Genomic DNA, 19,285 nt, shown 5'->3' with positions numbered 1-19,285 from the left:
TATGTTTATGCTTTAACGCATGATAAAAATAAAAAAAAGTCAATATAGGCCAATATAAAATATGAGAGTGCTGATGGTGATGATAAATAAGTCAATTAGATAGATAGATAGATAGATAGATACTTTATTGATCCCCAAGGGGAAATTCAAGAAAGTGACAGCAGGAGAGGCTTTAATTTACCTGGGATGTTGACCTCCCTTGCGCCATATTAAAACAACGTTTACTCTTGCTTCCATTCGTCACACGACCACCTGCCTCACTCATGTAATCTAGGCTACTGCAAGAAATTACTGCATATTCCGCATGTATGTGCCCTTTGTCCCAGAAGCCCATTGTATACGACAGAGGAAACCCTGTGCAGTAGGGGCCGCCATCTTGGATAGGCAGTCTCTCCAGCCCAGGATAACCTGCAGATCCCTTTAGAAACCTCAAGACATTAAACATATAAAACGCGAAACACACGGTAAGGTGATACGCATCATCATATAATAACATTTTGTTATGCTGTCATATCTATAGAAATGCCATAGTTATGATTGTTACGGAGAACATCTAGAGGTAAAGTCTTGATAGGTAGCGTACACCGATACCTAACGTTAGCTTTATAGCAAGTCAACTCTCCAGTTAACATTAGCTATCGTAGTTTATATGCTAAGCTAGCATTATCTGCTCTAGCGTTACAAGAAACTTGACGAACTAATAGTACCGTCATCTAAACAGCAAAGATCAGGGATGGCAAAAAATGTTTTGTCGATGGTGCTGATACTTGTGTTGACTCTTAGTAGGCTATGTAAGATGTATTTATCGCTGCTAGTTAGCCAGCTAGTTAGCCAAATAGTGTACGCTAATAATAGAGGTTGGTCCGATATTTCATTGCCTGGTTACTAGATATTAAGTAAGGCTGTCTAACATTTGCTGATATAGTTCACCTACATAGCTGACTTAACAGAGGCTAGATCAGCTATATGCAAGAGGCTCCTTATCTTTTGGGAACGTAGATAAAATAGAAAATCAGAGAGACTGGTCAGTGGTAAAGCGCGTAGAACACAGCTAATCTAGCTAACGTACCAACTGCTGGCAGTCCTAGTTCAACAACATCAGTTAACGTTACCGATTTACCGAACCACCTGAGGTTTGATGGTTGGTTGTGGCATTCTTTATGGCTGGGGCTAGTCTTATTGTGTTGCATCGTGGTTTAACATGAGTGTTTCTAAGATGGTTTATGTTAGCAATTTAGCTTGTTTGCTGCTAACATAATGGCAAACTGTCTGGCAAGGTATCGTCAGATAAAAATCCTGTTGGAGGTGGCTGTGTATGTATATATCTTGTTTTAAATTCTTCTGAAGAATTTGCTGTTATCATAAGGTCACAAAAATTAGTGTTTTTATGTAACATCTTACGTTAGTTAACATTGACTGTCATGTAGGATTCAAGTAACAAACGTCAACGTTGTACCAAAATGACAACACTGACCAGTGATGCTGAACCGCTTTAGGCCACAGACTGAGGATGCTAATGATTAGCTATTTTTCTAGCGTTAGCAAGCTAACGTTACTATAGGCATCGATGCAGTCAGTCCGATACTAATGCTACTTTGTTTTAACACTATCCTAAATCTGTAACTGATTCGTCATGAACATTTTAAAGCTATCAGGAATCTGCGGCAAGTGTCGTCTTCGTGCCTCTGAATTAATGCTACCATAAGCATAGAAAGCTAGCTTCGCTTGTGAGCAACATAAACAAGCACACCGGCATGTTTACCCACTTTGGAAAACGAGCTTCTTTATGGGTCACGATATCATATTATATTGTGTACAGTAACGTTAAACCTATAGCTGTATTCGCTTGGTTAAGCTTACATTTAAAAGAAAATAACAAAGAGCGTTCAACGTGACCTGATAGGTTGCGAAGTAGCCTATGCGGCTAATTTCTACCTGACGTATCTTTGCATTGCTTTGTTTTGGTGGCCTTTGAAGAGTTTATGCTATGCATCTTTCCTATTGGGAAGTCATAAAGCACAAATATAACTAACCAGACGCTATCTGTGTAGTAGATATTGTTTGTAAATACTGTATGCTACGCCTCAAGGGCCCAGTTTGCCAACACGCCCTGATAACATAATTACTTAATTGAAGGATTTTCAGTCAGTGCATCTGTTAACGAATTGATTGCATGTAAGCTACAACCAAGGTTTAAGCAAATGTGGAATCTGTCGGTTAATTATTTACAAACATGTTTAATTGTAGAGCAGGATCTTCAGAAAATACTTAATGTGGGTCAGTAACAACCATGACCATTTGCACAGATGTATAACAGTGATTGACTGTATTGTATGAATACAAAGGTACAGTATATAGTTAGGATCACTTCATCATGAAAGCTTTCTGTGCCACCTATTCTTTGTGAGTACCATTTTACTTAGCTGCAGTTTGTCTCGAGAGCATGTAACTTTTAGTGTGAGGGAAAACACAGCTGAAAGGGGGACAATTTGTTTTGTTTCAGCTGATCGATGCAAAAAGAGCACAGAGTTGCCACTCCTCACTAAATTGTCTACTCTACACAGATGGGTGTTAATTATTCCCTAGCACCTGTTGCCGATTAAATGAGGGAAATTTTGCCTGTAATCCCACGTGACTGTCAAACGAATGAAGGTGTCAGTCATATGAATCGGCGGTAGGCAGTCTAATGCTGACGCCGCAGTGCAGTCACATGCTCTCTGCTCTTCTCTCTCGCCTTAATGGGCCCTTGTGGCCTGCGGGTCAGATCAGGAAGTTAGGGGAGGGGCTTTCCTTATCAGCTGAGAGCTTAGGAGTGAGGAGGTTGAGATTGAGTTGGAGTGGAGTGGAGTTGTTGTTGTCTCACACAACCCTGTGAGAAGGGCCTCTTCCTTCTGCCAGCCAGATTGAAGGAGAAAGGGGGTTGTGGCCAGAGGAGTTGTGTGTTTGCATCCTCCTGGCAGGAGGGAGAAGGAGGGGGTCATCTGCAGCCACACATGTGACTAGGTCATATGAAGGGAGGAAGACGGACTGAGAGGAGGGGGAGGAAGAGGGCTCGCTAGACTCCTATGCCGCATCCAGCCCAGCCCATTAGGAGGGTGTGTCGGTGATGGCGTCAGTCATAGGAAGGCACAGTGGGGAGCGGAAGTCATCCTGGTGATGGAGCCTCATTCATCTCACCCCTCTATGCTTCATGCACACTCTTATCCCAAAACAAATCAGCCACGAAAGACTTTCTGTTTCCTCCCATTAAGGGCGGACTAAATCTCATTACCTTGTTTCCTTAACTCGCTGCCCTGCCTTCTCTTGGCTCTCCTGGCTGCTGTGCTGAGTCTTAAGTTAAGAAAGGGAAGCAGTGGTGCTTTAGTGTGTATTATGGATTTGTGTATTTAGTGTGCTTTAGTGTGTTTTCCTCAGTTAAAGGAACTGCATGCTTACTTTTACACCCCCACAACCAGTCATTGTTACGCAATTTTAATCTTCAGAACCGGTTTAACGGTCCCGCTGTATAGGTCTACTGACCACACCATTGTTCAGAGTGCTTATGGGGAAAAAAGAGACATCCGCTGTTGTTGTTTTAGTTATGGTTAAATGGATTAAAATAATAGCAGTTTTAAAAAGTCTGTATTGAGCATATAACCTCTAAGGGATAGCAACCATAGAATACAGTTATTACAAAGCTTGTACAAAATTGGCTGTGCCATGATTATGAAGTAGAATACAACCCCCTCCTCATTCCCCCATAGACCATAATTTTTAATCAGTGGCTTAAAACTGAAAATGAAACAATGGCCTCCTATCGCTATCAGATTGTCCTGTACCAGTGCAATTCTCTGATCTAACAGATTCAGATGTCAGGATTTCAAACTCCTTGAGATATCTAGCGCAGGCTGGTTAATGATGCTGAGCTGTCCCTTTCTTCTCCATCTCGCTTTGGTGCAGAAAGCCTACTAATAGCTTTTCTCCCTCTTTGAATACTGACACTTTTCCCCTTCCTCTGTTGCTATTTTGGAGCGCTTGCCTGCTCGCTCGCATGCTGGCTGAATGCTGGCAGTTGTTGTGTGCCAGCAATTTAGGCTGTGTGTCTCTGAGTGTCAGAATGGGAAGTGGAGATAAAAAAAGTGGGGAAATGGGGTTTCTTTCTTGTGATGAGCCACGTCACAGTTTGTTTGAGTCACTGTGCTGGCAGTAGTGGATATTGATAGCTCAATTATAGCTCTTGACTTGTTTTCAGTGATTGAAGTTAATTAGTTGTTGGTTGTGGTCGAGTGTGTTTGTGTGTGTGTGTGGGGTGGGGGCTGTTTAGTCTGAGTGTAAGGAATGTTTACAAGGAATAGCATAGAGCCAATGGGTCATTGTGAAATTAACACCAACCACGTCTTCAGAAGCCCTGATAAGAACAAGTCTTAGGTCATTTTGTAGTGGTTTGTTTTGTGATAATGACCTGTTAATTACATGGCTGCTTACCAAAGGAATTGGGATTTAGGCCTAGTCCACACGTACCAAACCAATCTTTTTTTCATCTGTCTTCCCTGGAACCGTATCAAGAATATTTGCGTCCAAACGGATCCATCTCAACATGACTCAACACGTTACTTCCTATCCCAGGCCTATAGGTGGCACTGTTTGACCAAAGCTTGCGCGCTATACAAACAGACAGAATAGGCTACGACGAAAATGGCTAGTACAAGGAAACCAGAATTGTTTGTGTAAACTGATAGTGAACTGTCAAGTGTAAAACGAATAAACTTCATTTTTACGGTTTGTGAAGGGTGCAGTCCTGTCCTTTATTTGGCTAACGCAGGTACAAATAATCTCCTTTACTTTCTTCGGTTGTAGGATAAAATAAAGGGGACAAATAAAGTGCTTTGAATTGAATTGAAAAGGATAGTCCGCGATTCACATTAGTTTTGGATATCACCACAACTGCATAGGCTACTAAACGCTAGGCCTACCCAAGTTCTAGGCTATTCCGTCGCCACATTTATAATATTGCTATAATACCTTCGTTAGTAACAGTCGATACTTTTGCCTGCATCAAATCGCGCATTCGCATTTAGTGCGCTACCATCGGCTTAACATGAGTTCTAAGCATCTTTGTATGCTCATATCTGACTTCACTAGACTGTGAATGCATTTATTTATGATGTAAGCCATGTAAAATAAATGAACGACACCAGCACTACGCACAAATTAATTTAAACTTACACCGCACTTCCCTAATAACTTCTGACTAGTTCTCTCACGTCACTGACGGTAGCTAGAATGCATCAAGAAAACACAGGGAAAACACTGTTCGGTCCACCAAGTCATGATAAGCTATTGGCGCTGCGCCAACACCAGTTGTGATATTTATCCTACTTAGTGTAATCATAGGTAATGTCATGTATGAAAACTAGTATTGTTAGGCAGTACTATAAGTGTCAAGTCCAGGGCAGCTGAGGTGTGGCGTTGACATCATCAATACGCAAGTATGCAGTTTCGCCGTCCAAACGAACTCGCAAGGGCTACGGTTTCAGATTTTTCCACCCTGGGACCAGGTTTCAAAAAAGTTCGGTTTCGGGCAGTGCGTTTACAGGATTCGTTTGGACGATCGGCCAAGACGGTGCAAAACCTGTGAGTTTAACCCAAAAAGCGTCTCCGTGTGGATGGGGCTTTAAACATTTAAAGTAAGCCTACTACATTTGCGTGCTAAGTAAGTATGTTGTAGCACTTTACCATAACTATGAATAAAAAAGTATTGGTTGCCTGAGGCAATGATTTGATGTACAGCTCAGCCATCCGCTATTAAGAAGAGTCACACCATGATTGCCCTGAATGATGAATTAGTGTGGAAGAGCAGGTTTTGTGTAATAGGGCTGTGCATTTCTTGAAAACCTCATTGTACGATACATATTACGATACAGATGCCACAATACGATTCATATGGTAATAGGCCTACATGTTGATTCTGATATCCAAAACAAAATTCACTTTCAACAGCAAAGACGGAGCCTTAAGGATTGCACAACTTAAAAACTCTTCAATTGAGGCCCACAAGAGAACTTAAAAGTAAAAAGTATTATCTGTATCGATACTTATCCATACAGGACCGCATGACGATATATCCTAGATATAACCCAAATAGTTTTGAGCACAGCCCCACTGTGTAATCACAAGCCTATTGCTTAGAATTTCCCCCACCTCCCCAGATTTGTATCAGTTTTGGCATTTTCTACACAGTTATTCTACAGCCCTTATTCAACTTTGGGAAGTCTTTGTGTCTGTGTACAGCTCCTTTAGCCCATGCTGCTTCAGGACGTGTCCTGAGGCCTGAATATGCATCAGCGGCGTCTTTTGAGAGCGAAACAAATTGCCTCCATGAAGGTGCCCCTTTGGGCTCAATCGAAGCCAAGTGAGCACTTTGTTACAAAGCTGCTGTGTTGCCAACTATTTTATTAGGCCAGTTCACAAAGTGTCTGTCACAAAGATCTCTGTACAGTATAGGCCTTTATCGTTGTCACTCTGCTCGGAGATGTGACCATATGTTTGCATTTGAGGCAGATTACGGGATCCCTCTGAGAGGGCATTAGGAGACCACTTAAAATTGTTTGCGTACGATCTAACCCCCATAAACAAATAGCACATCAAAAAACGTCCGTGTCAACTTCCACTGTCTCGCCCTGATCCTTGTGAGTCTTTGCCTTTGTTCTGCTAAGAGCAGGCTTAAAGGGCGTCACGGGTGGAAAAATACCCAGCTGTGACTTTGCAAATGGCTCTCTTTGTTTGTCCAGAGGGGTCTGGGGTCAGTCTTCCTATCATGAGCGACCGGCCGGCAGTGCTGTGTTTTCCTCATCAAACTCCAGATTAGATTTGTCGTTCTTAAGAAAAGAGCCAGTCTGGGGAAGGACTAAAGAACAAAACAAAAACTCCTGTTGACGTGAACTCTTCCATCTTCTGTCCTTCCTCGGACCTCTCTGCTCTGTTCATCCTTGTCTTTCATCCCTCCCCATCCCTCTTTTTCTCTCCTTCAATCCTTCTCCTCTCCTCCTCCTCCTCCTCCTCGAAGGCCTCATCAACCCTCCTTGACTCTCTCCTGCCTGTATTTTTCCACCCACACATATGTGCATGTAAATCCCTGTCAGTCAGAAGCACACTCATGCATACCGCTCCTCCAGAAGTTAAGTCCGCATGGCACTCTTGACATGGTTGTGACTGGGAAAAGTCAAGATGTAGGCCCAGGATTTGGGTGCTCCATTGACAGAAAATGGATGCTGGGGAGACTGGCCATAATTGGGGAGCTTCAGGTGATGGTGGTGGATAAGGAGCTGGCCTAACATGTAGTAGCCAGAAAAAGTTGTGGGTTTGATCCCTGGCTGCCACGCCTGCACCCTTGAGCAAGGCACTTTAGCCTGAGTTGCTCCGCTGGGATTGGCCCATGTACTAATTGACGTGTTTAAGTTACTTTGGACAAAAGCATCAGCCAAGTGAATAAGTAAGGAAGATTCAGGTGGAACAGTGGAGCTATGGAGGGACCATGGCAGCATCCAGTCATCTGTTATTGGGTTTCAGTTTTGTGTGTTTTCTTTTTACAGAGGCGTAGGTTAGGGAGAACGGGAACTCCCTTCTGGCCTCAGACAGTGGATTTTAGAGAGGAGGAAGTGGCTGTTTTGCAGGGTTTCACAGGAACTTGGTTAGGGTTAAGGCCACTGACAATGACCTTACCAACCCTAACTGTTGACCAATCAGCATCAGTCCCTTCTCAACCAGTGGAGATGGTCACATGTAGTGCTGGGCAGTATGACCAAAAATGTATATCACGGTATTTTTAAAAATTCTTACGGTTTCACGGTATATGACGGTATTTTTTTCCATGCATAATCAGATGTTCACAGCATTTTCTACAGGTTGAGAGAGGAATTGCTGCAGTACATTGACTAAGGATGGTCTATTTTACTGTCATGATGTAGAATAACTCTACACTAGTGGTAATAAGTATAGTGTATATATACTCTTTTGATCCCGTGAGGGAAATTTGGTCTCTGCATTTATCCCAATCTGTGAATTAGTGAAACACACACAGCACACAGTGTACACACAGTGAGGTGAAGCACACACTAATCCCGGCGCAGTGAGCTGCCTGCATCAACAGCGGCGCTCGGGGAGCAGTGAGTGGTTAGGTGCCTTGCTCAATGGCACTTCAGCCGTGCCTACTGGTCAGGGTTCGAACCGGCAACCCTCCGGTTACAGGTCCGAAGTGCTAACCAGTAGGCCACGGATGCAGTTTTGCATGGCCCCAGAAAATGATGCTGTTTACAAAGAGCCACTCATGATTCTAATGAAGAATCTAATCAGAATGCAAAGACAATTGCAGTCAAAATACAGAACTTTTACTGTGCAAATTTCACAAACATCTTGTAGTCTATAAAACCAATACAAAAAGTAGTGCAACTTGCAATAATTATACTTTTTTGAAAATTATACAATTTTAAAATAAAACCTCTCTGCTAATATGCTTACTCTGTCAAATAGGCCTATCAGAAACATGCCTTATTGTTATTGTTTGGCTTACATGACGTTAGTGGTAGGCTAACGTTAACTTGATGTGGATGCCATGTGCCATGTGCTTCGGTTCGGTTCGCTAGGCAAAACATTAACAAAAAAGTTTGTTTTGGTGCACTGATGACAGGATCATTTCTAACTAGCCAGCTAGTATTGCTCAGTGCATGTCTATAACATGCTTTACTTGCTACCTGGATAATTTCAGTGAAAATTCTTAAGGTGAGATGAATGATAAGATCATTAAACTTCACTGTGTTCGGTGGGTTGCTAACTAACGACATCACCTACTAGCCAGCTAGTTACAGCTGTTGAACAATCTCAATAGAATTTTCGTGACGGTAAATCCCTTTCAATGCAGTATCCCTTAACGTTTTTCCTTCTTAACTAAAGAAACAATTTAAGGTATTCTGTGCAACACCCTTAAATAAACCCCTTACCTAAGGAGACATTTTTGTGTTTACCCTCACTATGCCTCGCAGTGGCACCATGCGTGCGTGTGAAAAAAGTCCCGTCTGAAACACTGTCGCGTGGCGCAGCGTTCCAAACGTTGTTTAATCAAATATGGCGGTATATTAAAAATTCATATCATAACGAAAATATACACCGGTATACGGTGTGAACCGGTATACCGCCCAGCACTAATCACATGACTCATTCTATTTCTCTCTCTCTGTCTCTCTCGCAACTTCTCTTAATGTTATATATTTGTTTTCTCTTTCAGAGAGCCACAATGGCCACCGCACCGTACAACTATTCCTACATTTTCAAATACATCATCATTGGTAAGTAGCATCATCTTTGCTAGCACTGTGCGCTCCGTCTACCAGTATTTTCTCTGCGTGTGCATGCGTGTACATGTGAGAACACTCCTGGTAGAAAAGCAGAATGAATGGACCTGTACATGCTGTTATTTACACAAATCATGAAGGCACTAGACCCCCCCCCCTCTCTCTCTCACACACACACATACACATACAAAGCCTGTATCTTATTAGTATGACAGTGCTGCTTTGCTCCTGTCTATTCAAGTTCAATGTTGCCTGAGTTCAGTGTGTCCTCTTTACTGTTGTGGTGCAGCTTGTGCCAAGCTCATCTGCCTGTGTTTTCATTCATGTGGCCTTGTGTAACATCTACACATTGGATGTTAATGTTTATTCCTTCTCTCTCGCTCTCTCTGCCTCTCCCTCTCCATAGGGGACATGGGGGTAGGAAAGTCATGTTTGCTTCATCAGTTCACAGAAAAGAAATGTAAGTACTTGTATCAAATCCCAGCTCACCATCTGTGTGTTAAATATGAGGATGTAGCATCAATCACTATGCCTCAGTCGTGATGGCACAGCTCTAGATTACTTTCTATGTGTGTTTCTGGTATTAAGTACATTTTCATTGGGAAAACACAACCTCACAGACCTCACACACATCATTTATTCATAACTCACAGCTAGAAGCCTCCTATTTTGCGCTTTGGGTTTCTTATACAGACAGATGGTGTCTTTGAAACAGACGGGCTGATTCTGCATGTCAAGATTGCTCCCCTGTAATAAACCAAGTGCCGTATTTAAATAACTCTCTTGTTTAGAAAAGCGCATCACAGCATTGCATGAGTCACACGAGCGAGTTCATAGACACAGACAGAAGGGCCTCTGCCACAGTGGCAGCTAAAAGAGGGGGGGGGGGGGTCAATTAACACCAAGGCAACAGCTCTCTTTGCCCCTCGAGTGGAAGTTCTCCACTTCTCTCAAATCTCTCTCTCTTTTCATTCATTGCTGTTGACTTGCGCACGCTCCTGCCGACACCTGCAAACAAATGGGTGCTTTGTGCCGGGGGGGGGGGGATAGATTCTGAAAACAGGTTCTCTCTCTCTTTCCTCTCTCTCTCTCTCTCTCTCTCTCTCTCCTCTCTTTCCTTTCTCTCTCCTCTCTTTCCTCTCTCTCTTTCTCTCTCTCTCTCTCTCTCTCTCTCTCTCTCCGGCGTTCTCTTTTGCTCTCCTCTTCACAGCACTCGGCAGACAGAGAGAGAAATAAGTGGCTGAAGGCGGAAGGAGTCGGGGGGGAGTGGGTTAGTGGTAGGGTGCTAACAGCTGGGATGTAAAGACAAGTATTGAATGGCGTACCAACAAGCCTGAGCCCTATATCGTGAAGCTAGTCCAGCCTAACTAGGATATGTTGTTGTTAGCTGGCTTGACACTCCCTAACAACCACAGTTATGCATGACCAATGACTGCGATGGTTATCAACTCCTATCAGGGGATGTTTTGCAAATAGCGAACATCAGCTTCTAAACAGTGCGTGTGTTACTCGTGCGGCTGTGTTACTCATATGGCTGTGTGTGCCCTCAGCAGAAACTCTCTGCACAGGGCATAAGTGTGTGTTTGTGTGTAGTTCTCTCTCTTTGGCAGAAAATCTTCTCACACATGTGAGTGTGTGTGATCACAGCTTTTGCGGTGTGTGTGTGATCTCAGCTTTTGCAGTCATCTTTTGGCAGAAAGCCCTGCTGCGCTGCCAGTTAAGTGTGTGTGTGTGTGTGTTTGTATACGTCATACATTGGCATTGCCATCTCTTGTTGGCAGGTAGTCCTGCTGTATTGGAGTGTGGCTGTATGCGTGTGTTTTCTTGTGTTTTGGAAGTGATGGTGGGCTGAATGTGTGTGTGAGAGGGAGAGTGTCCTTGCATTGTGGTGTGTGTGTGTGTGTGTGTGTGTGTTTATCGTGGGAGTGCAGTGCACTGTAGGTGGTGCAGGAGAGTAATTATACTGATCAGTCTGGCAGCCGTGGCAGCAGCTATGGCGGCAGCAGTAACCAGCAGGTTAATTACAGCTGCCTGGACTCCGCTAATGGTTCACCAAGGAGTGGAGGATGCCCAGAGGACATGATGTCTCTTTATAATGCCTCTCTCTTATTTCCACACTCTGTCTCTCTCTCTCTCTCTCTCTCTCTCTCTCTTCTCCTCTCTCTCTCTCTGCCACCATGAGACCTTATTTGGCTCTCCTTTATTGAAATGTATCCTCCCCTGCCAAAGGGATGTTGTGGGACATCTACAGGAGATGTGCTCTTTCCAGTGTTTGTGGGAAGCAGACGCACCTTTACTGCTGTCTTTACACCTACAGAATTACACAAGTAAACCGATGGTTCATTTTGCTAACCTTTAGAGTCATCAGATGCTTGCATTCCAAGCTTAATGTAAGAGGCTCTGAACATCGAGATCTCATCCGTGGGAGTGGAGGTGAGAGTGGACTAGCATTGCGTTACGCGCTTCTGTTTACTCATTCATTTAAGCCAGGAAACCAAAAGGACACGTCACATTGAACATCAAACACGCCAACTCTGACTAAAGGGGAACAGTGGGTCGATGTCTCTTAAGTGCACCGGCGGCTTTTTCCTGTATTGACCCGATCGGCTGTTGGGGGCACTAGTGAACCACTGGCCACTTAATTAAAAGCCTAAAGGTTCCCTCCCATTGAGGCTGCTGCTCTATAGAGACAGCTGGAGATCACACACAGACAGACAGCCATTGAATAGGCAATCCGAAACCACATTCTCTCCCAAGTGCACAGGTGGCGTGCACAGGTGGCGTGCCTAGGCATATGGCTGGCGGCCCACACCCTCTGTGTTTCCGATCTCTGCCTCTGTGCCAGCTGAGTTTGCTTTTTATATTAATCTCATTATTTCGCGGCCAATATCCCTCAGAGGCAAATACTCATATCTGTGTTTCTCATGACTTCAATATCACATGAGTGGAGGTTGTAGGGGGATCCAGTGGATGATGCTGCAGGCCGTACATGTCAACACACCAGCCAGATCAGCTCACTACCTCATCATCATTTAACACAAACTGAGTCTTTTGCCAGATTGGGCTTTGCCAGCAGTTTCACTCACGTGGTGACATTTTATATAAGGTTTGTTATCAGCGTGTGTCAGGATGTAATGTGTGTGTCTGTGTGTGTGTGTGTGTGTGTTTGTTGTCCAGTCATGGCGGACTGCCCCCACACGATCGGCGTGGAGTTTGGCACGAGGATAATCGAGGTGAGCGGGCAGAAGATCAAGCTGCAGATCTGGGACACGGCGGGTCAGGAGCGCTTCAGGGCCGTCACACGCAGCTACTACAGGGGAGCCGCCGGGGCGCTTATGGTCTACGACATTACCAGGTACACACACACGCACACGCATATGCATATAGAGCTCAACAGTCCCGTCCCCCTTCCAGGAAGGCTTACGGCCCGGAAGTAACTTTCCATTCATCTCTCCCATTGACGCCAGGAAAAATCTGTATGTAAAGAGTTCTACACCTTGCTTAAGCTGAGCAGCTATGACGTGACTCGTAATCATACCACAGTTCATGCCAAGCAACAGAAAAACGAAAAAAAGGCAAAGGTACAACACTGTGTACATACTTTAATGTCTGAGTGAGGGAACTACTCCCATCAGCCATTGCGAATACTTTTTGCTATGTTTTTCAGCCTTAACGATAGTTTAACATGCTTACTTTTGGATGTAAGACAACAGCATCATTACTAACTTCCTACCATTTCCATTGAGTAAATTCAACTTTCAAGATGAGAAAAACAGTCTTCATCGGATGGCCACACATCGCTTCTGACAGCCTCAGTATCCATCTTGATTCCAGCGAGTAAATGAATGTGCAGTGACGGGAATTAAGGCATAAACATTTCCATGGTAACCCATCAAAGGCTCCGCTTTTACATGGTAGGATTTTGGGTAGTGTAGTGTTTTAACGTGAAGTTGCGAACAAAACACATTTCTCTCAAAACAAGATAGCCCCATGAACTTTCGGCGTCTATATGAGCATATACAATCACTTAGTCATGTCATAGCTGGTTTTAAGTCTACCATGGACTGTTACGATTTTAAGTCAGTGGAGAAATTGATTCTTAATTCCGGAATGTAAGGGGGGGGCGGGACTGTTGAGCTCTACACGCACGCACACACACACACACACACACACACACACACACACACACACACACACACACACACACACACACACACACACACACACACACACACACACACACGTGTGTGTGTGCGCGCGCGCGCGCGCAAGAAGTTGAATAGAAAAACGACCTGCATGTATTTCCTCACACACAACCCTAGTTAACAGCTCTGTCTGTTGTGTTCAGTACTGTCTCGGTTCAGATGTGTCAAAGGTACAGAATGCCCCACAGCAATAAATGTTAACCATCACTGGCTGATTAGTAAGTAAGACATCTCTCCATTCTTTGCTTGAGAGGGTGAGCAGTCACAGCAGAGTCAGGTGACCGCTAGCCCTAAACAAGCAACCCCTTCCCCATCCATCCCATGATCCCTCAGAGAGCCTCTCCTAACCCATTGCTAAATCCGCACGGCCACTCTGGTGTGGGGGAGAACCTGGTGTCCCGTCTACACTGATCTCTGGTCAGACTGACTTCTGTTTAGAGAGAGCCCTGTGGTATTTTACCCACTGCTGTGAAACCCTTTTTTGTGTCGAGCTGAACCGAAAGATTTGTGGACGTGTGTGCATGTGTGTGTGCGTGTGTTAGCCGGTTGAATGAATCACAAAACTCAAGGTTTGGACCGTATTACGTTTTATCAATAATGATAAGTGTCCTAAATCACCAATGAAAATAATGAACATACAAACCATAGTGCTGTAAGAGTGCAATGATTGTGTATTATCAATCAGCAGTTCACCTCCATTGTTGATATATAAATGTCCATTTGGCTAAACCTTGTGCTGGCACAAAATAGAACATTGTTCTATTAACAGTACATCATCACACATCAATCATTCTCGGTTTCTAAACATTCTTTGAAGCATATTAAAGCATTTTTTTTAAAAACTGAAAACAATCGGTTTTACCTAGCTCGAGTTGCTTAGTTTCAACAGCTAAAGCAACCAGGCAGCTACACTCTGGGGTCATGAACATGGGGGATCAGCTGCCTGGGTGCTTTAGCTGTTAAACTAGCAACTCGACCTCGAGAAATGGAGATGTATCCTTTGATTCATGATTTCTCTCTCTCTCTCTCTTCTCTCTTCCCTCTTCAGGAGAAGCACATATAACCACCTCAGCAGCTGGCTCACTGACGCCAGGAACCTCACCAATCCCAATACTGTGAGTGACCCCTGTAGTCCCAACACACACTTTAATAGGATTAAAAGCCAGACTTTGGGCATCTAAAAATTTCCTTGTGCACTTCCACAAAACGTATTTCTTCATAATGGGCCTTAGGTTACATTCTCTGCTGTGGAGGACTGGTGGGTGTAGTTTGGTATGTAGTTGAGCTCTCTGTCTCCCCCTACAGGTGATCATCCTCATAGGAAACAAAGCAGACCTAGAGGCACAGAGGGATGTCACGTACGAAGAGGCAAAGCAGTTTGCTGAGGAGAACGGTATGGACAAGGGATAACAGAGAAGTGTGTCTCAAAAGTTGTGTCCATGAATTACTTACTAGTGACCCTATTAGTGGGCAAACGAATACCATTTTACTATATCCACACTATTTTGAAACTTTCACTGCGTACTACACAGACACATGTACAACAAAGGCTAACTACTTCATACCACTGGAAGTCACTGGTTGCTTGCAAACCAAGGGTTTTAGTGCATTTAAAAGCCTAGTGTGCAGAATACATCTTTAGAATCCATGGGCCGAAGTCTTAACATCTCATAGCCGCTTTGAAAAATGCCCCATAGTTGGAGAAGCTCTTAGAGATTTGATATTTGTTCCATGTCAAAAAGAAGACGAGTTGTAGAAATCAAATCTAACAGGGATGCCATGCATTGCTCTGTAGGGAATCTTTGAACTCTGCAGGTTATAGCTGCCCATTGATTTTCCCCCCATTGTTCTGCAGGTCTGCTGTTTTTGGAGGCGAGTGCAAAAACGTGAGTTATTTTGTCAGTTCTTTATATTTGCCACAGTGTGTTTTGCCAGCACAGACAGTGATATGCCCTAAAGTTAAATGCAGTCTTTGCCAATAGAGATTAACCTTGCCATGATCTCAACAACCTCTCCCCCTCCTTCCTCCGTGTGTGTGTTGTTTGTTGTGTGTGTGTGTGTGTGTGTGTGTGTGTGTGTGTGTGTGTGTGTGTGTGTGTGTGTGTGTGTTACACTGCGGTTCTGCAGGGGCGAGAATGTGGAGGACGCCTTCCTTGAAGCGGCCAAGAAGATCTACCAGAACATTCAGGACGGCAGTCTGGACCTAAACGCGGCCGAGTCGGGTGTCCAGCACAAGCCTTCGGCGCCACAGGGCGGCCGGCTAACCAGTGAGCCGCAGCCCCAGAGGGAAGGCTGCGGCTGCTAATGACCAATCACCCAGTCCAGCTTCCCCTGCCCCGCCAACATACACCACCCAACCAACCACCAAACCACCAACTTATCCTTTACACACACACACACACACACACACACACGTAAACACGGTCACAAACACAAGCTCACAGAAAGGCAGTCCTCTTCAAAAACACACACACACACACTCAAGATGCAAACACTCACGTCCATGTTGTCCTCCCCGCGTCCTCTTGCTCGGAGCTTGTGGGTTGCTTGGGTAACAGAGGGAGATGGGAACTAGGGATGACTTGATGAGGGCTGGGTGGGCAATCTTTTCTCCTCCACCCCTTCTCTCTCTCTCTCTCTCTCTCTCTCTCTCTCTCTCTCTCTCTCTCTCTCTCTCTCTCTCTCTCTCTCTCTCTCTCTCTCTCTCTCTCTCTCTCTCTCTCTCTCTCTCTCTCTCTCTCTCTCCTTTCTTTCTCTCTCCCTCCCCTTCTCTCTCCTTCTCTCTGTCTTACATCACCCTTCCTCTTCTCCTCCGCCCCTCACTACCTGTATATTCCTCCTCTCTTCTCTCCTCTCCTCCACCCATTCCTCTCTCCATTCTTCCTCTCTATTAGCACTCCACCTGGCATCACCGTCTACAGGGGAGCCTCGCCAGAAAACCCAGTGCTACTGTGCAAAGAGAGCGAAAACAAAAACCACCACTGAAGTTACTGACAGGTAGATGAAGAGTCGTATGGAAAACATCAAAGCTTTGTTCGTTTTTTTAACGTGTCATTTTATAGCTCAATATATAGATATAAATATATATAATACCAGCCACACTCGTGTAAACACACTATAAGATCGGAAAAATATAGAATCCAAACTGACCCTTGTAGGAAAAAGTAGGCACTCCATCTAGACAACCACCTCCTGCATGGTTCGCTCCCTGTCTTTTTAACTGAATCGAAATGATGTAAGACTTTGCTCAACTATTACTTTTGTTTTGTTTATTTTGTCCCCCACACATTTTGGGTTGTGAAAGTAATGATGGTGTATGTAAGTTGCGCCCAATTAAATTAATAGCGACGTGCGCACACAAATGATTTGTGTGTGTGTGTGTGTGTGTGTGTGTGTGTGTGTGTGTGTGTGTGTCCTGTCCTGTCCTGTCTAAGGCTTGACTAAGTCTTTGTATGATTGGGTCTTTGGTAGGGGTAGGGGTCAGATATTACCTGCCCTGGCCACATCTCACTTGACAACAACCCCACAACATCTTGAGTCCACACTATTGAAGGGCTCCGTGTGTGTGCCTGTGTGTGAGAGAAATATGAAGTGTGTTTTGTGTGAAGTCTGGGGACAGCGGTTTGTCCTCGTAAATCAGATTATGACACTTTAAGTAAGGAGGAGAGAGAGAGAGAGAGAGAGAGGCGTTTATTATATAAAAACATATTCTTTCTAAGCACCATTGTTTTCCTCCTTTGCACCAGCCCCTATCCCTCTCTTTTCTCCTCCACCTGTATCTCACCTCCAATACCCCACCCCACCATATCAGTAGAACATGTCTGTCTTTACCAGCATTTTTATTTCATTTTCTTTCCTGGTTTGTTTGTTTGTTTGTTTGTTGCCTTATTGTTATGATTAATGTTAATATTATTATTACTATTACTGTTTAATCTTTACTTTATGCTGCGCTTGCTCTAAATACCGCTGTGGGACTCATTGTGTGTCCAATAAAACCGCTGTTTTACAACACTGCTACATGTCTCTTTAGAGACCTCAGAACGTCTGTGTGTATGCATGTGTGTGTGTGTGTGTGGGCGGGGGAGGGTTTCAAACAAGGAATATCGGCTGTGTTACTCGCACACATATGCACGCATGCAACAACATACAGTAGACACACATTTCTCTCTGGCTGTAAGTCTACTAGTTGCTGTCGTATAGGCTTGTATATTAACACCACAAATGCATAAATGCCTCCACTACCAAAAGCAGCGCCAGGGCAATGCCAGTGTGGACACTGGTGTCGCTTCCTCAACCTCTCTGTAACATATATATACTAAGAGAAAGGCCTCCCACATCCCTACCCAGCTGTACATAATGGCTAATAGTTATTTGTTGGTTGCAATGCTAAATCGGGATGCATGTCGGAGCTGACCCGACTGGACTTCCCATAAACTTGTACAGGTGACGTGTCTTGTAGGATGCTTGTAACTTCTTTGCTTGGGGGTTGGGATTTAAAAGAAAGACAAAAAATGAAAAATCAAATTCTGTAACATAGTTTCTATGAATAAACGTGTGGCCACCTGGATGGAAAGGACTCCCTGTGTGTATTGCTCTGCTTGCGGGGTAATGTAAATGCCACCACTGGGGGGGGTTTGATCTCAGGGGTCTATGAAACTCATCCTCCATTGGAAGCCAGTTTTTCCAGATGTTCTCTCCAGGTTGGGGAGAAAGTCATCCCTGACCGACTGTATCTAGTGTGTCAGGTCTCTAAGGGGATGTGGTGTACAGGGATATGTGAGACGATTAAGAAGTAAAACGCTGCATTGTGATATAGGCCTACAGCATTTCATAAACCCCCAGTTAACGGATCACCATCACATTTATGCCTTGAAACTTTGAGGGTGGTGATTCACATCTGTAGCAACATTTTCAACATTCTAGAAATTGAACAACACAATGACATTGGCACTATGTCTGACCAGGAGAAAGTTTGGAAAAACTGGCAATATTAAGGGTGATCAACTTAAGCCAAATGGGTTATGCAGGCATTTGATCTGACAGAAGTGTTACTCCCCAAACAAGACTATATTGTAAACCTTTCAGCAATAGTGTCTGCTATAGCTGTATATTCGATTTTTGAGTCAGACAACATGGAATTGTGAACTTCAGGAAAGCTGTGGTCTCATCCAAATCCATAATCCACACTTTTAAAATATCTATATATTTTTGGTTGTATTGTCAGGCAATCAAATACACCTAAGCATCCAGAAAAAACTTCAGCTGCTCTGCATACCCTTTTGACCCTGGCCTGGTGGTGGTGGGGATGTACCAATAAAACTAAAGGTGTGTATGTGTTAGAGGGGGGATTACCAATTATGTTGTCAAGGAGGCAGTTCCAACCCCCTAATTGGCCGACGAGCAGTTGAAAAGAAAATGTGTAGCTTTCGGATTGTTTCCCAGTCATTCTATGCCTCTCGCTTTTTTTGTTCACCATGTTGTCTGAGCCTCCCCCTTGGGTAAGGCGCAGGTGTTGGGTTAAATGTGGGGTGCTGGATGGGGTTTTGGTTGGCTAGGTAAACCATGGGGGGGTGAAGGTTGGACAGTGTCAAGTGGTTCCTGCTTGTGCTCTGGTCTTACTGCACCTCCTCTTAGTCTGTACAACCACTTCCGGCCGTCTTGTCTCTTACATGTGTTCTGAGGAGTCAGAACCACCAACCAACACAAAAAGTACATAATGTATAAATTTTGAAGGAGCTGTGCTAACATTTAAAT

At 44.1% G+C, this 19,285-nt stretch overlaps 1 protein-coding gene across 1 annotated transcript; it reads left to right on the top strand.

Moving 5' to 3' along the window:
• The first annotated feature begins 310 nt into the window (after positions 1-310).
• rab14l (RAB14, member RAS oncogene family, like) lies at positions 311-16,180 on the top strand. Its single transcript, XM_048259708.1, has 8 exons — positions 311-464; positions 9,260-9,320; positions 9,733-9,786; positions 12,504-12,681; positions 14,580-14,646; positions 14,837-14,924; positions 15,387-15,417; positions 15,659-16,180. Exons 2-8 carry the CDS (start codon positions 9,269-9,271, stop codon positions 15,834-15,836), a joined length of 648 nt encoding a protein of 215 aa, XP_048115665.1. The 5' UTR covers positions 311-464; positions 9,260-9,268; the 3' UTR covers positions 15,837-16,180.
• The last annotated feature ends 3,105 nt before the right edge of the window (positions 16,181-19,285 follow it).

This window comes from Alosa alosa, chromosome 12 (assembly GCF_017589495.1).
Source record: "Alosa alosa isolate M-15738 ecotype Scorff River chromosome 12, AALO_Geno_1.1, whole genome shotgun sequence".
Classification (NCBI taxonomy): domain Eukaryota; kingdom Metazoa; phylum Chordata; class Actinopteri; order Clupeiformes; family Clupeidae; genus Alosa; species Alosa alosa.
This window is presented reverse-complemented; position numbering and strand designations above follow the sequence as displayed.

Coding starts and splice junctions, on each gene's coding strand:
- rab14l (XM_048259708.1), top strand. CDS start 9,269: ATGGCCACCGCACCGTACAACTATTCCTACATTTTCAAATACATCATC. Junction 9,321..9,732: donor TTTCAAATACATCATCATTG/GTAAGTAGCATC, acceptor CCCTCTCCATAG/GGGACATGGGGGTAGGAAAG. Junction 14,925..15,386: donor GCAGTTTGCTGAGGAGAACG/GTATGGACAAGG, acceptor ATTGTTCTGCAG/GTCTGCTGTTTTTGGAGGCG.